At 42.0% G+C, this 16,601-nt stretch overlaps 1 protein-coding gene across 1 annotated transcript in view; it reads right to left on the minus strand.

Annotated features, from left to right (window-relative positions):
• Window positions 1–1,399: 1,399 nt before the first annotated feature.
• Window positions 1,400–16,601, minus strand: part of SPOCK3 (SPARC (osteonectin), cwcv and kazal like domains proteoglycan 3) — a 1,200,438-nt gene continuing 1,185,236 nt past the window's right edge. Inside the window, exon 10 of the mRNA XM_069243980.1 lies at window positions 1,400–3,044. Within this exon, the coding sequence (XP_069100081.1) occupies window positions 2,875–3,044 (170 nt within the window). The 3' untranslated portion in view covers window positions 1,400–2,874. The remainder of the gene's footprint in view (window positions 3,045–16,601) is intronic.

A 16,601-nucleotide genomic window follows, 5' to 3' on the forward strand; every position in this document is an offset into this window, starting at 1 on the left:
AATTTTTTAGACGGGAACGCCTACCTTGCATATCATTAACGCAAAGTAGGTGTCCACGCTAAAAAATGACGCAAACTCCATGGACTTTGGCGCTAGACGCGTCTAACGCCAAAGTATAAATATGGAGTTAGTTTTGCGTCGGAATTGCGTCATTAAAAATGACGCAATTCCGGCGCAAACAGAGTATAAATATGCCCCTTTGTCCTTGTTTGCTCTCTTTACCCTTGAGTTGCCTTACCATCTGTCATGAGCAGTTAGGCTTAACTTAGATAAGTCCATCAAACTGGCTAACCTTTCACACTTGATCCCCGTCAGGTCTAATCCCTTTGCCAAATCAAATCAAATGGTTATCTGAGGCTGCATATGACTGCCAGTGCAATAGTAACCATCTAATCCAATGGATGCCCTTGGGAGGTTCCTTCTACGAGCAAATCTAAACTATTGGCTTTGAACACACCATACAGCTAAATCACAATGATCTGAAAATCTGGATAATTGGAACGAATTAGACTTTCCTAAGTGGGGCTGACCAACTCATTTCACCCTTGACAGGGGCTTAATATAATGGCATATCCTCCTTTTTTATAACAAAGGTACACGTTTTCACCCTTCGTGGATGTTTTTCTCTGATAGAGTTTTTGAAAAACATGCCCAATAGTTTGTGCATTGCATGCCAGTTCAGGGATCGCCAGTTCTCTTGAGTTAGACGTCAGTAGATTATCCAGCCGTATATTTTAAATGACCGTCCGGTACAAGCATTCCTGCAATTATTATTGGATAAACAATGATTGAAGTGCCAGAATGCAAACAATAAAAGAAGAAATACGCGGAGCTGTTTATATGTTAAATGCAGTGTATATATAGCTCCGCACGATAGAGTGTTTATTTGCCTAGCACCATCGGCGGTACACAATAATCTGCAGTGCATACAAACCCATTACAAAGAACTGATCAAATATGCTGTAATAGTTCTTCATTTTCTTTTGTTTGCCATTCGTTGCATCAGCTTTGGGAATTGCACCTTGAATATACGGTGAGAGGTTATTGTTTTCCAGATACAAATAGCATCCGAGCATAGTACAAAAAGGTTAACACGTTTTGAAAACGCATCAATTAACCAACTTTTCAGATTCAAATGGAATGAAGTTTCGTCTTAAAATGTCTCATTTAATTGCCATTGAATTTAAAACAAATAAGATGCATGCAACGGGAGAACATTATCCAAGTTTGGTGAGGAGCATTCATGCTATACTAAAACAGTGAAAATAAATTAGCTGAAGTTGGTGTGTCAGTGAGTAGAATGCATAGAGAAAAATTGCATCTGGTATTCTAAACATAAGTAATATTTACAGAGTTTTACTTTTCTAACCCTTTAAAAAGAGAATGCACTACAAATGACTTTTGGATACAAGAGTCTTTATTTCGTAAACTATACATAAACAGTAAAAAAAAACTGTAATACTTGTTAATATTACATAAAACAAATATTAAACGTAGTATTCAACGCAGATTAAAATCAAATGAAAATATAGCTGGGTTCCCGCCAATGAGTCTGCATGTGAGGATCAGAAATTCTAGCGGCCCGTTAGCGAAATCGGACACCCGCTCATAAACTGGTGCACAGGGATTATCGATTTTGTATGTAGGTGTCAATTGTAATTGGGTCCAATTTGCATCAACATGATCTTGTCTCGAGATCTACAAACAACTCATATGTTTCAAAATATGTTTAATAATTCATTTATCCTTCATTATTGATTGATGACTGTGTTGCTATATCCCACTAATGAAACTGCAGGTGTAGAAAAACTTAAAAGAATCATATAAGTTTCAGCAATAGTACCAAGAACAGCATTCATCTGATAACCATGTATGCTTAGCTATTGCCATTATGCTATGCCAGATTACATGCTAAAACCTCCATCGTTTTATTAGACCAAATACCTAATGATAACGTTTGTTTCATAGCTGACACATACAATCAAACTATTAAAAAGTAAAGGAAAGCATAACAAATTGGTTTTGTTTAATGTGAGCATTGCTGATTTGAGTGCTTGGGGTATTTTTACCTAATTGCCATCACACTCTTTCTGGTGTAGTTTATTAGTAAATTGATACTATTGATAAATACATGCTGGTTGAGTTGTCAATAAAACTGAAATGAATTTAAACTCCAACTAAAAAAAATCGAGTAACAGGACAACGAAACTTTCCGTATTGATCCATTTTTAACTTCATTATAAACACATCCTGAAGTTCGAGCGTCATTTTAGAAGTGGAATAACATCATTGGAAATACAAAAAGATCCGGCGATCTTGTGTTACTGTCTCTTTCTTTTTCATCATAGCATGTGTCGGGTGCATACTGTCCCTGTTAACTACAGTCTGATGAGGTACGACTTCTCTTTTTACAGTACCCTCTGGAAGAGAGGTCATGCATTAGAAAAATGACGCATCAGACCTAGGGGCACAGCTACTGCACCTTTATTTCTTCACATCGAATTCACTAAGAAGGGGGCACAATAATTTGCAAACAATGGTAGTGTTCCACCTTGTTGTTTTAATGAAGGTTGATCAAAAGTTTGGTTGTCTGTATGCAGGTTTTGCACGTATTAGTAGCACATATCAGCGCTTACTTAGCGCTAGTCTCCCAATTCATATTCTTCTTCTCAAAAGGCATATAAAAGCTTGAAAGCACAAACATGATTTTTATTTAAACAAGGAAAGTCTATGACTTCATCTGTTATATCTGATATCATTATACAAAATATACACATTGTCTCTTTGATCTTGGTAGTGTAGGGAGCAAAGTAGTTCTATAAGATGTTACCTTGCACATATTAGAAAGGTATAATTAATTGCACTTATCAAATATCAAATATATCCTTCATCATCATCTTCAGCATCATCGTCTCCTTCTTCTTCATCGTCATCCCCTTCTATTTCTTCTTCATCATTCACCATTTCATCTTCATTTTCTTGATCATCTGACCAGTCATGAAAATCCCCACTAGCAAAATCTCCTGACATTTCTAGGTCCATACCTGATAAAAGTAAGATTATTGTGATTAAATGCGCAAAGGAAACAGACACACAATTCTTATCACAAATGATATTCAGCACTGATTTAAACTGAGTGCAGCTGTAAACTGGGTCATTACAAGGATTGCAAATGGTGCAGTGTCAGATATCAAAATGCTCATTGTCCAACTCCCTAATAGACATTGATGGAGCAAAAGTAAGGTACGCTTCTCTTCCAGCTTCCACATTGAGTTCGCCGCTGGCTGAAGAGTAGGTAATTCTCTGATCATCCCCTCAGCTAGAAAGAAAGATATTGGCTCATGATGAAGCCAGTCAGTGAAAAGTAAGAGCACTGCTTCCTCTGGGCGACAGTCAGGCTATTGGATGGAGGCTGTACCACTGACTCCTACATTTCCTCTACGTTGCCATAACCGTTAGCATCTGGAGAAGCAAGGAAGAAGTACAAACATGTCTAATGTTAACTGGCACATTCCTCAAGAAAGAGTCCTCAAAGGAGCCAGTTAACAGTAGCACTGTTAGCTGGGTGGCGAGCATGAAGGAATCTTTTTGCCATATGAGATACTTTTAGAAAAACTGAACAAAGGCCGAGCACCACACCAATCACAGAATACCTTCTTCTAGTTCGCCTGTTTTCCCCCCACTAAGTGGCAGATTTATACTTTTTCACGCAAAACTGCATTAGCTCGGTTTTGCGTGAAAAAGTATAGTGCCAGCGAGCGGCATTCCAAGATGCTGTCCTGGCACCAAATTTATGGAATGGCACTAGCCAGCGCTACTGCCCTGTCAGCGTCCTTGGAAAGGACGCTAACAGGGCTGGGGAGGCATAGGTGTCGTAGTTTGGTCTCTTGCTTTAGGCAAGACTGCTGGTTAAAGGATGACAGTACTTTTGCTTGTAGGCGACTATGCCTATCCTACAACAAGTCGCAACCGGTGTCCCAACCTCACCGGCTCACTATCAGCACCTCACCAGAAACACATTAGTAAAAGGTGATTTGTGGCAGCCTGTACGCATGGACTCGAGAATAAGACATCTCAGGAAGTGTCGTGGTTAAACGGAGATTACCCCTTTCTCACAGATATATCATGTCTCATACAAACACAGGCAATGACAAACATGCAGTAGAGTTTCAATAGTTTTTATTTAACACAACTGCAATTTGCGATAAGTTGCATGGGCTGCAATGATCAGGATAATGAATAATGCAAGAAGCAGAATTGCGAAGACGAGAGTCATTATTACAAAGACCCCCACCATCTTGCAATGCATAGAAAAGACATACGCGATGTAATATGCCCTAATACCCTAAAGTGAGAGGCCTAACCTCCTACCTAAAGGAGAGCTGGGTTTGCTAAACCTAATCTGCCACTGCCATGTCCATGAGAGGAGCCCTCAACCCTTGTTACCTTGGAATGAGGTCTCAATCTCAGACTCCGCAGGGACACGAAGACTGGGTCAGCGTCAAGACGACTGCAGCATCGGTATCAGCAATGGTGGCGATGCCCTCTGGTCAGAATCCCTCTGATTATCTGTCTAAAGTGCGATGTATTTACACAGATCTACCAGGACCCCTGACGTAGGTGTGTTCCCAAACAATAGATAACAGACATGCTTGGGACGGCAATTAATATAAACAATCCCTCGAAAGTATAGAGAGGGAAAATCCCGAAATGTGAACACCTACTGTTTGTTTGTCTTTGTTGCTTGATCTTGATGCTTTAGCGCGGTGGCACTGATAATGCTAAGCAGAACAAATGGCCTAACTATAAACAAGGCAGCCATCTTAGAAAAATTAAATAATTAAATGGGCTAAGACAGAGCAAGCTAAGTAGGTTAAAAGTCACTAGGTGACGGGGGCACGAGTCTGCAAGCCAGGGGCTAAGCTAACTCCTGTTATCCCATTAAAACAAACTAGGATTCACTACACCCTCCCCATTGCCGTAACAGGTATGACGAAGGAACAGGAACCCAAACGCTAAAATTGCTCTGAACTAAAAAGCTAAAAGCATAAAAACCGGCTTAAAATGTGTTAAAAAGGTAATGAAAACAGTTCCGGTAAAATACATACAGAGACGTTAATGTCAACAATGACAAGCACAGTGTACAAAAGCAAGTCAATGTAAATGCATGATTTTTAATCGGGAATGGCAAGTCAATTCATCAAATTATTTGCTGTACGCATGATCTTGAAGAGTGTCATCGAAGTCACCAACCAATGACCTAAAAAATTAGTAAACATCATCTGATGTTAAATCGAGTGCTGGGCGGACAAACGGATCCACAGAGCAGTAGTGAGCAGTACTTTCTGGTGTAACATCATTTGTTGCAGTGCCCTCGTCCATGGTAGATCTCAAAACGGAAGGCTCATAGGTGGCCTTGTGGAGCAAGCTCAGTCTCAAGGGGCATGACCGTGTATGAACCCTCATCGGGGACATTAGCAGTTCGTGGTCCACAGGAGATGTTGGTGCAACAGCAAGACAGACCATAGGCAGATGTTCAAAGAGGCACCATATGCAGCCGAAGACTGGTTGTACGCACCAGAGAAGGGGCCGAAATGACAACGACCAGTCGTGCTCCAGTTCCACCAGCAAAGGTGCACCGAAGATCCCATTGCTCTGTGTAGCTGGAAGAAACAACCACTGCGAATCAGAAGAAATAGCAGTAGTAGTCCGCCAATCAAAGCCAAAATAATTGGAAAGCCAAGAAAAACACGCTTGAGAAGAGCGAGTGGATGGCTGACGGGATGACTCGGAAGACAGTCTGGAAGATGGACACGAAACCAGACCCGACAGCCTTAAAGAAATGAACAATCCCAGTAGTGCTTAAAGCATTGACTATTCTGGATACCACTTCTCCAAAGTGCTTGGGGAAGTTGGTATTTAATAGGGATTGTATCTCGGCTGATGATCTCGCAATCTGGAGACCATACGTCCTTTGCGGATGTCAAGGTGACCTGTTTTTGAAACAATAGCGCCTTTAGCCTGCTCAGCTTGTCATAGTTCACATTATAGTATGTATGTGGGGCCACATGTCCGATACTTTTATCTCTCGTGTGGGGGGGAACAAACCATGTCCACAACACGTAAGGACCTTCTAGACCGAGATTGCATAGGCAATTCCTAGTCGCATTCCGCAACAACTTTGATCGTTCAGTACCACATAACTTCCATTGGAAAGTACATGAAATACCGGGCGAATCAAAGGGACGGGAGTACCCTTCAGTAAACAGGCCAAATTTGCAACCTCCGCATTCCAAAGACCGTGAAGTGACACCTGCTTACATATCATGGAATGACTAACAGCAGTCTCACATTCACTTCCGCTAAGAAAGACCTCTTTTTCGCCATTCAGACACTTATAATCAAAGTGCAGCTCCCACTCTTCCTTAATATAGCTATCTCCTAGTTGCTCGTACCTTCCCACTGCAAGATGTTTCAGGCAGCTTGAGAAACGAAAGGTCGAAATGGGTAAATTAATTATGCCATGTAAGAGCCAAATAGTTGAAGGACTCTCTGCTGCCGTGAAGGGCAACCTATTTAATTTTTCTACGTGAAGCATGGTGAAACTAGCCTCCCTTTTAGCCATTTTCTGTTGTTCTCTGGAAAAATTAAAAGCAGTGAAGAATTCACTCCCGTTAATATACTTCCATGGAACGCGCCATTTTTCAATGTCTGTAAAGTCCAACCCAGCTGCATGATGGAACGTAGCTGTGTTTGCCCATGATATAACCGGGACAAGTCTGTCTGAGTGATATCAATAGCAGGTGACACTATATATTTGATAGTGAATAAATCCTGTTGGACAGAGTATTCATGCCGTTGTCGACAACCGCTAATGCCTTTTCTAAATTTTCCTTATCCAATTGCCTTAAACGCGCAGCAGCCTCAATCTGTGAAAGGTTCCAAATTTCATTGTACATAGCATATAGAAACAATTGTGAGCACTTTTTTCTAGGACCCAGCAGAAAATCCTGCAAGTCTACATCTTCAGAAAGAGTGTTCAGGTGTTTCTTAACTACGGCTAAAGTGTTGGTCTGTACCCATTGCTGGCACAGCTTACCCACACTGTATGTCGTAACTATACCTGTATGTTGACCTGATACAAAGCGAGGGTCTGGCCTGTTAATTGAAAAAACCCCTGAAGAGTTCAAAAATTCGCTTGACACTCATTAGTGTCAGTGGGCCATATTAACCACCCGCTGGGACTGGAAAGTGAAGAATTATAGGCACCAGCCTTCACCATTGCATCTAGCTTTTCCCCAGTGATATTAAGGAAATGTTGCCAATCTTAAAACCTTGCCAGAGTGGGGATACTGGGTGTGTTCATGTCTTTAATTTTTGCTAATCCCAGACAGGATGTCTGCTGAATAGTGTAATTTAAGAAAATAATTTGCACAGGAATCAGGCATGCCCGAAATAAAGCTTCCCTACCCTGTATCTGCCAATCCTGTGTTCCCCATACACTTTTCAAGTCAATAGTGCTCTGCCAGTATTCGTAACCTTCAACTGCGAGCAGGGAAACAAAGGGATCTGAATAAATCAGTTTTGTGTCAGTTAGCAAAATTTTCCTAATTTGTGCTGGAGGTATTTTAAAATAATACGACTCTGCTTTTTGTGTGTAATACCCAGAAAAATATGTAAATTTATCACTATAGTATTTTGGGCTCCCCACCGTGGTGTAGAACAGTGTTCCCACTGTGTGTAGTTTAATACTGGCCTGTATATAGTGGCACCGTGTAGGTAGTAATGTCCCCAATTGTTATAGCAGAACATTTCCCCATAATTCATTGTATGTTCATATACATCATCACTTTCAAAGGCGGAACAGTCCTTCATTTCAGTTAGCATGGAATCAACTGTTTGGACATCCCAATCATCAGAGACAACATCAGGTGTAATGACATCTGTCATAGAAATTTTGAACACGTATGGTATTTGAATAATTTCTGTAGGCCCGTATATTTCAAATGGAACTTTGTCCCACACAATCCCATCAGAAATTGGTATTGCTGTAACATTTACAGGGGACAAGTCTCTTCGGACCTTATGTGAGGAATGATATGGAGTTAAAACATCATCAACAGGCTCAACAGAGGAGCGATCAGGAATATAGTGACCATTTATGAGCAAAAGGAAACAGTCACAAACCCAATCCATAAAAATAATGCAAAAAATGTCAAACAGAACCATAAATAGTTCCATGGGTATATCAAATAGTTATTTCTAAGCCATTGATACAGCTTACTCCTTTTTGAAACATTGTCAATCACAGTAGTGGATGAGTCTGAAGAAAAGTCATTAATGGCAATGAAATAGCCAGAGGCAGTCTCTGCAAACACGGGAGCCGGTGCACTACTCGTACTTTGGTCCACTTCACGTGGAGGCTCTTGGTAGACAGTGTTATTAGTCTGTGATGTGTTTGCGTGAAAAACAGACAAATCTTGGACAGAGTGGTCACTGAAGTGGTGACAGGAACTAGCAAGAGTTCATTTTCTGCCCTCCCCATGGTCGAGGAGGTATCTGGAAAAGTGCTGGACATTGTTGCATAGTACGTTGTAACGTTGTTCATCCTACTATGTAGATGTATGTCCTGTAGGGTAGTGAGATGGGATCGGAAACCACCCAAGGGACCTGTTGGTCTACTGTAAAGGATCGGCCACATGGTGTAATTTGATGTCATTGATGGAAATGTATCTGTTCGTTCTAGAGCCGGACAGCGGTGGTAAGATGACAGTCCTGGTACCTTGGATTCCCAAGACTGGTACAGGTGCTCTGTATGATGGACCGAATTCCTTCTTCACAATGATCTTCTCATGAACCAGATCCCCAATTTTAGGAATCCAGTCAGTCGAAGTTTTCGCTAAATCCCTTATTCCTAAGGTGGCAGTACTTGCAGATGATTTATCATCACGAAATTGCTGAAGCTCGTGTAAAACAGTGAGACGTTCATTTATGTTAAACTAAACAGTGTTTCTGCTGCCACCATACCAGGGGCATCAAGATCTGGGACATAAATAGGTATTCCAAAGAGAACCTCATATGGAGTGCATCCCCCCAAGGACCGTCTTGGCAGATTATTCAGTGCTCTCTGGACCCCATATATGTGATGTAACCAACTGCGGCCTGAACCTAATACTCGAGCTGTTAAGGACTGCTTTAGATCACGATTCCGCCTCTCCACAACCGAATTTCCCTCGGGATGGTATGGTGAGGAGTAATGGAGTTCAACACCTATCGTCCCCATGGTGTCCCTGAATGCCTTAGAGGCAAATGCAGGGCCCTGGTCCAAATAGAATGCTGCAACCGCATACGTACCGATAAATATCAGCAAGTCTTTTATAACAGTCCGAGCGTCAGCTGACTGCTGTGGCCATACCCACAGGAATCTAGAACAAGAATCTACAGCGACTAGAATGTATTTGTATGCACCATCAGGCTGTAAGGGACCACAATGGCCCAGGTACACACACTGTAGTGGCCAATTGGACACTAAGAGGGATGTCTGAGGTGGGCGTTTAATATTAGAGCCCTTTATCTGCTGGCAAATGTCACAGCAAAGGACATACTTTTTGTTCATCTGCATAGACCAGGCCACCAAAAGCGTTTCTGTAAGAGTGTTATCGTGGCCGATATACCAGCATGTGCAGAAGCGACACGCTCATGCGCTGCTTTTACTAGATCCAATCTCTGGTCTTCATTGGGGATCACTCGATCTCCAACCCCAGGAATTGTTGCATAGGCAACATTCTGCTCACTGATATGGTAAGTATAGTTCGTAGGGTATCCCTTCAGAAGGGGCTTGCCTGCAGCCGAAGCTTTCACGGCAGTCAATGTTTCATTATCCAATCTCATCTGTGAACGAGTCAGTGCAGCCACAGAAGCCGTAGCTACTGCTGCCTTGGCCGCTTCATCAGCCAATGCATTACCAGTAACGTGTACTCCTGCACGTTGGCGGCCCAGTGTATGTACTACATGGACACACAGTAGCGTGTCCTTAAGATCAGCCACCCTCCCCCACAATATTTTGTGTTGAATGGTGTTCCTTTTACAATCTATAAACCTGTTCAGCTTCCAATGATTAAGATAATCGTTGTATGACTGAACGCAGTAGTATGAGTCACAGACTATTAAAGTCAGGCTTCCTGGCTCGGTATGTTTGAGCGCTAGTATTAGAGCTTTAAGTTCAGCCAACTGGGCTGTGCAGTCCCCTACGGTCTGTATGTAGGTATTGTGAGGGTGGAAGACTCCATCTTCCATCACTCCACTCACGGCTGCGCAAGATGCTGCGTATTGATGTTTAGTACCTACAGCCGGTTGTGCTGAACCATCAGTGTATATGACAGTATGGTATCTGTCTAGTGGCTAGATATTTAGAGGAGCGGGGTACTCTTGTTCGTACTGGAGAAACTTGTGTCTGAAGTTTTGGATCAAAAATGTAATCAACATCAGTGGCGGTCAGAGACGTTGCCCATTGAATCCAATGTGGATGTAATGCTTTAGTGTTAGGAATGCTTGCTTTGGTGACAGCCTCTAAGGCCAGCACCGGGGAGACAACAATAATACGTTTTCCCTGGGCAAGTGGCCTCTCTTTTATGACGGCCATCAGAACTGCTGTCAGAATCTTTTCTGTAGGTGCAAAACGCTGTTCTGCATTGGAGTATAAATGTGATTTACATGCTATAGGTACTGTGTCACCCTTGTTGAAGGTGACATAAGTAAAACCAATGGCACCAGCAATTATTCTGATGACCAAATTTGTTTTATTGTCACGTGTGTGCAAGTGTTTAGCTTCCAGCATGTCCTGTTGCATCTCCTTAAGGATGCGTGTGTGTTCAACCGACCAGTGTCTGCTGGAACAATTGGGCTGAACCAAGTCATAAAGTGGCTTGATACATTGTGCATAATCTGGAATGTACGTTCTTCCAAAATTAAAGAAACCGATTAATGACTGGAGTTTGTTAAGTGTGTTAGGAGGGTGCAGTTAAGCACATTTCTCCAGAAAGTGTGGGGCTAGGCTCTTTCCCTCGTTTCATAGCTCATATCCCAGGAATAATACACTGAGAAAGGCGATCTTGCTTTTCTTAAAGTTGAATTTGTAACCGAGGTCTGCAAATCCCAAAATGATCCGATCGACCATCGCAAGATGAATGTCGAGGTTGTCGTCAGTCAGATATATGTCATCCACGTAGGATAATGCCTCAGAATTAATATCATGTAATATTGATGTTACACGGGCTGAAAATAGCCCTGGGCTATTTTATAGCCTTGAGGTAAACGACAAAAGCGTTTCTGAGAGCCAAATGAGAATGCACTCAGGTCCCGACTTTCATGTACTAAATTCTGGCAGAAAAAAACATTAGATATGTCTAATGTTGTTTTATATTTTTTATGCACTATATTGTTTATTTGTGCTGTGCAGTGTGAATTTTGTATAGCATATGTGCGTGTATGACTATTTAAATGTCTATAATCAATTACTATTCTATATGAATGGTCCAGCTTTGCAACAGTGAATAACGAATTATTCATTGCAGATGTACAGGGCTCAGTTACTCCCTGGTACTCAAGCAGGGTGAGGATTTCCCTCACCGGAGCTTTCGCTTCATGTTTGATAGGATATTGTGGCTGCGGTTGTGGTGTAGACCTAACAGGAATAACATGGCAAGGAGACTCCTTGTCCGAACCTACATGAATGCGATATAGCGCAGGTGCCTGCGCTAAAGCCCATTCAGCAGCATAGGCTTCTTTTTGTGCTTCCGGAATAAGATCGGAGAAAGAAGGCAAAATGACATTTTCCCCATGCAGGAGCTTACAGACGTGTTCAGGTGGCCAATCTCCTTCGGCTAGTAGGATATCACTAGTAAGTTCATCCCAAAATATCACACTAATGGTGCGCTCCACGTCTCCCTCTATCTGAATTTTTAAATCATAAACCCTGTCGGGGGAGAACACGGCCGTCCACTGTTTCAGTTGCCATTAAATCGCTAGTTGCTGTTGCATCCAGATGATCTTTTAGACTCTGGCAACATATTGTTACCTCTGCTGAGCTGTCTAACAGAGTCACTGCCCATGTCTTGTTCCTCAACAGTGTTCTCAAATATACTGGCAATTTTTCCTGTCAGTGCTGCCACCTTTTCTTTTTAAACTGTGGCTTTTGCTGAGGAGTCTTTTCTTCTTTTTTAATGGTAGACTGCTGCGAGTCTTTCTTTTCTTTCACGTATTCAGGACGTCGATCTTGATGGCCCCCTCTCTCGCTACGTCTATCCGGTGCGTCCTGAAAGGAACGAGAGGGACGTAAATCAGTATATCTGTCAGAAGTTTTAATATTCTCCCTATTTCTGAGATTGTATCTCCTTTCGGAGTTCTCCGGGTGTGGAGAATCAGCTCTCTTATTTCTTCTATCTTTAAAATCTTTTTGTTTGTCCCAGTGCTTCCTAGGGCTCTCTTGTGCCTGCTTAGTACCTTCCTTTTGGGTGGTACCTTGTAACTCCAATTTATTGGCTTGGCTCCCAAACTATCCCGCCCTATATTAGTATAGGTATCGGAAATAATTTTCAGTAGCTGTCTCTCTTGTTCCTGGTGTGGAGTTTCCCAGAGACGCTGGCCTATCGCGTATTATTGAGGAAACCGCGTTAAAGTTAATTTCATCCCCAAATCCAAGGCCGGTGCAGCCTTGTGCTCGTTTTGTATTTGTTTTAACACTTCCGGTAAATAGGCAAGTGTCGGGGTACCATGTGTGGTAGTGTATATCGCAGTGAAGACTGTACCCCATGTGGTGCAGTCATCCACAGAGGGAACCATCCCAAAGAGCAAGCACATAGTGAGGAGTCTATGCTTTTCCTGTGGTCCCGTAAGGGGAAACACAGCTTCTAGCTGATTAGTTTTCTGGGCAATCCAGAACGGTATTTTTTCCCGTTCCGTGGGAACTTTACCCATGATAGTATGCACTGTTTGTGGAATAATCCCAGTAGCCAATTGGTAATCACCAGGTGCTGGCGGTGCTGGACGCGCTGGTGTTGTGTTCAATGTTCACATTACGAACTGAACTAATCGTCTATATAATGTCACTAATTCATTATATAAATCTCGCAGCTCTGCATATTTTGTATGCCTGGGCGAGGTGTGTATGTGGCAAACATTAGCCATGTTGGTCCGTCATTACCTAAGGGACCTAGCCTCACTCTTTGTAATACATGTGGAAGGGCTTCTCCATACCAGTTCTGATGCTCTTGGTATGTGAGCGATATTTCATGATATTGTTATGCTCAGTACCGTAAAGGTACGTTTGCAATTTCATATGTGTGGAATGTATGTGTTCTTTGGTCTACCTCAGGAAAGGTGACCCAACAGTAAAATGTTTCTGTTTGGTATGCTTCATTAGCTTCTATTATAAGAGTAACATCCCCACCCTCATCTGTAAGGCCATGCGTTAATTAATGTTGTGTTAGTGCATGTCTAGCATTTTCAGGAATGTATATGGCAGCAGCCATTTTTGTTTAGAAAAAACGGAACACCAAAATGGGGAGTATTAGTCTTTTTATGAGTTTGAGCTCGAACAACCTATAGCTTAATTAGGTGATACCTTTTCAGCTGAGGAGGACTTTACCAAACACCACGGACGTCTCCATATAATGGTACTTAGGGTACCTGTTGTCTGTGAGACAGTGATAGTCGGGGTATCAGTAAATTAGTGCCTAAATACCATCGTTGGTGATGCCATGTCTTAGTTTGGACTCGGTTTAGACAAGAATGCTGGTTAAAGGATGACAGTACTTTTGCTTGTAGGTGACTATGCCAATCCTACAACAAGTCACAACTGTTGTCTCAACCTCACCGGCTCACTAGCAGCACCTCACCAGAGACACAACAGTAAAAGGTGATTTGTGCCAGCCTGTATGCATGGACTCGAGAATACGACATCTCAGGGAGTTTCGTGGGTAACTGAGATTACCCCTTTCTCACAGATATATCATGTCTCATACAAACACAGGCAATGACAAAGATGCAGTAGAGTTTCAATAGTTTTTATTTAACACAACTGCAATTTGCGATAAGTTGCATGGGCTGCAATGATCAGGATAATGAATAATGCAAGAAACAGAATTGCGAAGACGAGAGTCATTATTACAAAGACCCCTACCATCTTGCAATGTATAGAAAATACATTTGCGATGTAATATGCCCTAATACCCTAATGTGAGAGGCCTAACCTCCTACCTAAAGGAGAGCTGGGTTTGCTAAACCTAATCTGCCAATGCCATGTCATTAGAGGAGCCCCCAACCCTTGTTACCTTGGAATGAGGTCTCTATCTCATTCTCCGCAGGGACACGAAGACTGGGTCAGCGTCTAGACGACTGCAGCATCGGTATCAGCGATGGTGGCGATGCCCTCTGGTCAGAATCCCTCTGATTATCTGTCTAAAGTGCGATGTATTTATACAGATCTATCAGGACCGCTGACGTAGGTGTGGTCCCAAACAATAGATAACAGACATGCTTAGGACAGCAATTAATATAAACAATCCCTCGAAAGTACAGAGAGGAAAAATCCCGAAGTGTGAACACCTACTGTTTGTCTTTGTTGCTTGATCTTGACGCCTTAGCGCAGTGGCACTGTTAATGCAAAGCATAACAAGTGGCCTAACTATAAACAAGGCAGCCATCTTAGAAGAATTAAATAATTAAATGGGCTAAGACAGAGCAAGCTAAGTAGGTTAAAAGTCACTCGGTGACGGGGCATGAGGCTGCAAGGCAGAGGCTAAGCTAACTCCTGTTATCCCATTAAAACGAACTAGGATTCACTATATAGGGGAAATGGGAGCTTGTGCACTGAATTATGTCACTAAACTGTTCAGAGGCATTAAAATTGCCTCCCAGCAGTAAAGCACCATTTTCTGGCACACCCCACTATGGACATGGCTCCTGTCTTAGAAAAGACAGGAGCCATAAAAATATATATATACTTATCGGGACTTAGCTGGGATTGGTCCCCCATCCTTAGGTGTCCTCCTGGTGTGGGTGGGGGTGTCCCTGGGGCCAGGGAAGGGCACCAGTGGGCAATTTCCATGGTCTCTGACCATGGAAATATGCCTACAGGTCCCCTTACTCCTGCCCATACCCAGGAGTTAAATAATGGCTTAAGGCCCCCATCCCCCCGTGCTGAATTTTAGCACGGGGGATAAATATGGCGCAAAGGCTATTTCGTCCTTTTCTTGATGGGAACACCTACCTTGCATCTTATTGACACAAGGTAGGTGTTAACGTCCAGAAAACAACGTTAAGTCCATATCTTTGGCGCTAGATGTGTCTAGCGCCAACTTAGAAATATGCAGTTAGGTTTACTCTGAATTAGCGTTAAAAAAATGACGTTAATTCAGCGCAGACCAAGTATAAATATGGGCCTTAGTCTTTGTGTATAAACCTTTGAACATTACCATCAATAATATGAGTTTGAGACGGCCATAAACATCCTCAAACAAAAGTCGTTTTAAGACCCTTTAGTTCACAGGACTTGTTTTTTTTATAAATAATTAAATTGTGTTTCGGGGAATAGTGGGGGGCTGTAATTTTTCTTTATTTCTGGTGCATCTGTACAGAAACAGCTAAACTGCTACCACGGTACATACATATTCATCAGTGCCATGCATTTTTGTACCAACATTTGCGTTGACTAACCAGAACAAAAATATATATTTTTCTATCGACTGGTTTGAAAAAGAACCTTCGCACTGAAGGTCTTGTAAAATAGTTGTTTTTGTTTACAACTGTCATTAAGTGCACATGGAGATTTTGCAATCGTAGGTCAGTGCAAATATGGGGCAGTGATGCCTACCCCTTCCCAGATATATGCATCGTAATGTTTCCTTCGTCTTTGTCTGCGGAGACACCTAATTTGCATAGCACATTTCTTCTTTAAAAGTTATAGGAATCATGATCATGTGCTTTAGTGCGAAACTGAATGTTTATTAGAGAATACCAAGGACATCCATTTGGACATGTAATATTCTTTCAGTTGGCAAACTGAACCATTATTTCATTTTACTAGGGCCCAAAAAGGCACATGCAACACATGACGGGACATCCTGAACAGTGTAGGGAAGAATGTCTAATTTTGCAATGTTAAGTCTGGCTCGTAACACATTCGACAAAAAACATTACAATGCTACACTCTTAGGCCTATATTTATGGAAAGTTTGATCTGCATTAGCGTTATTTTTTTTTAAATCAAAAGTGGCGCTAACTTAACTCCACATGTATATTTTGACTCGACCCATCTAGCGTCAAAATATCTGAGTTAGCGTCACTTTTTAAGAGTGCCTACCCATCTTGCATCGTATTGCAACAATGATATGCAAAGTGGGCATTCCCTTTGAAAAAATGACACTAGCCCCCCCCAGCGCCATATTTACCTCCCGACGCTAAAATGACACACATCAAGGAAGTGGACCCAAAAATGATGCTAAGGCTGATTAGCCTCAAATTTTAATGCCTATTCAGACCAGGCATTAAAGTGATGATAGGCACATTTGTATAGTGAAACACCATGGAATCCAGCATGGTAT

Source organism: Pleurodeles waltl, chromosome 1_2 (assembly GCF_031143425.1).
Source record: "Pleurodeles waltl isolate 20211129_DDA chromosome 1_2, aPleWal1.hap1.20221129, whole genome shotgun sequence".
NCBI classification, from domain to species: Eukaryota; Metazoa; Chordata; class Amphibia; order Caudata; family Salamandridae; genus Pleurodeles; species Pleurodeles waltl.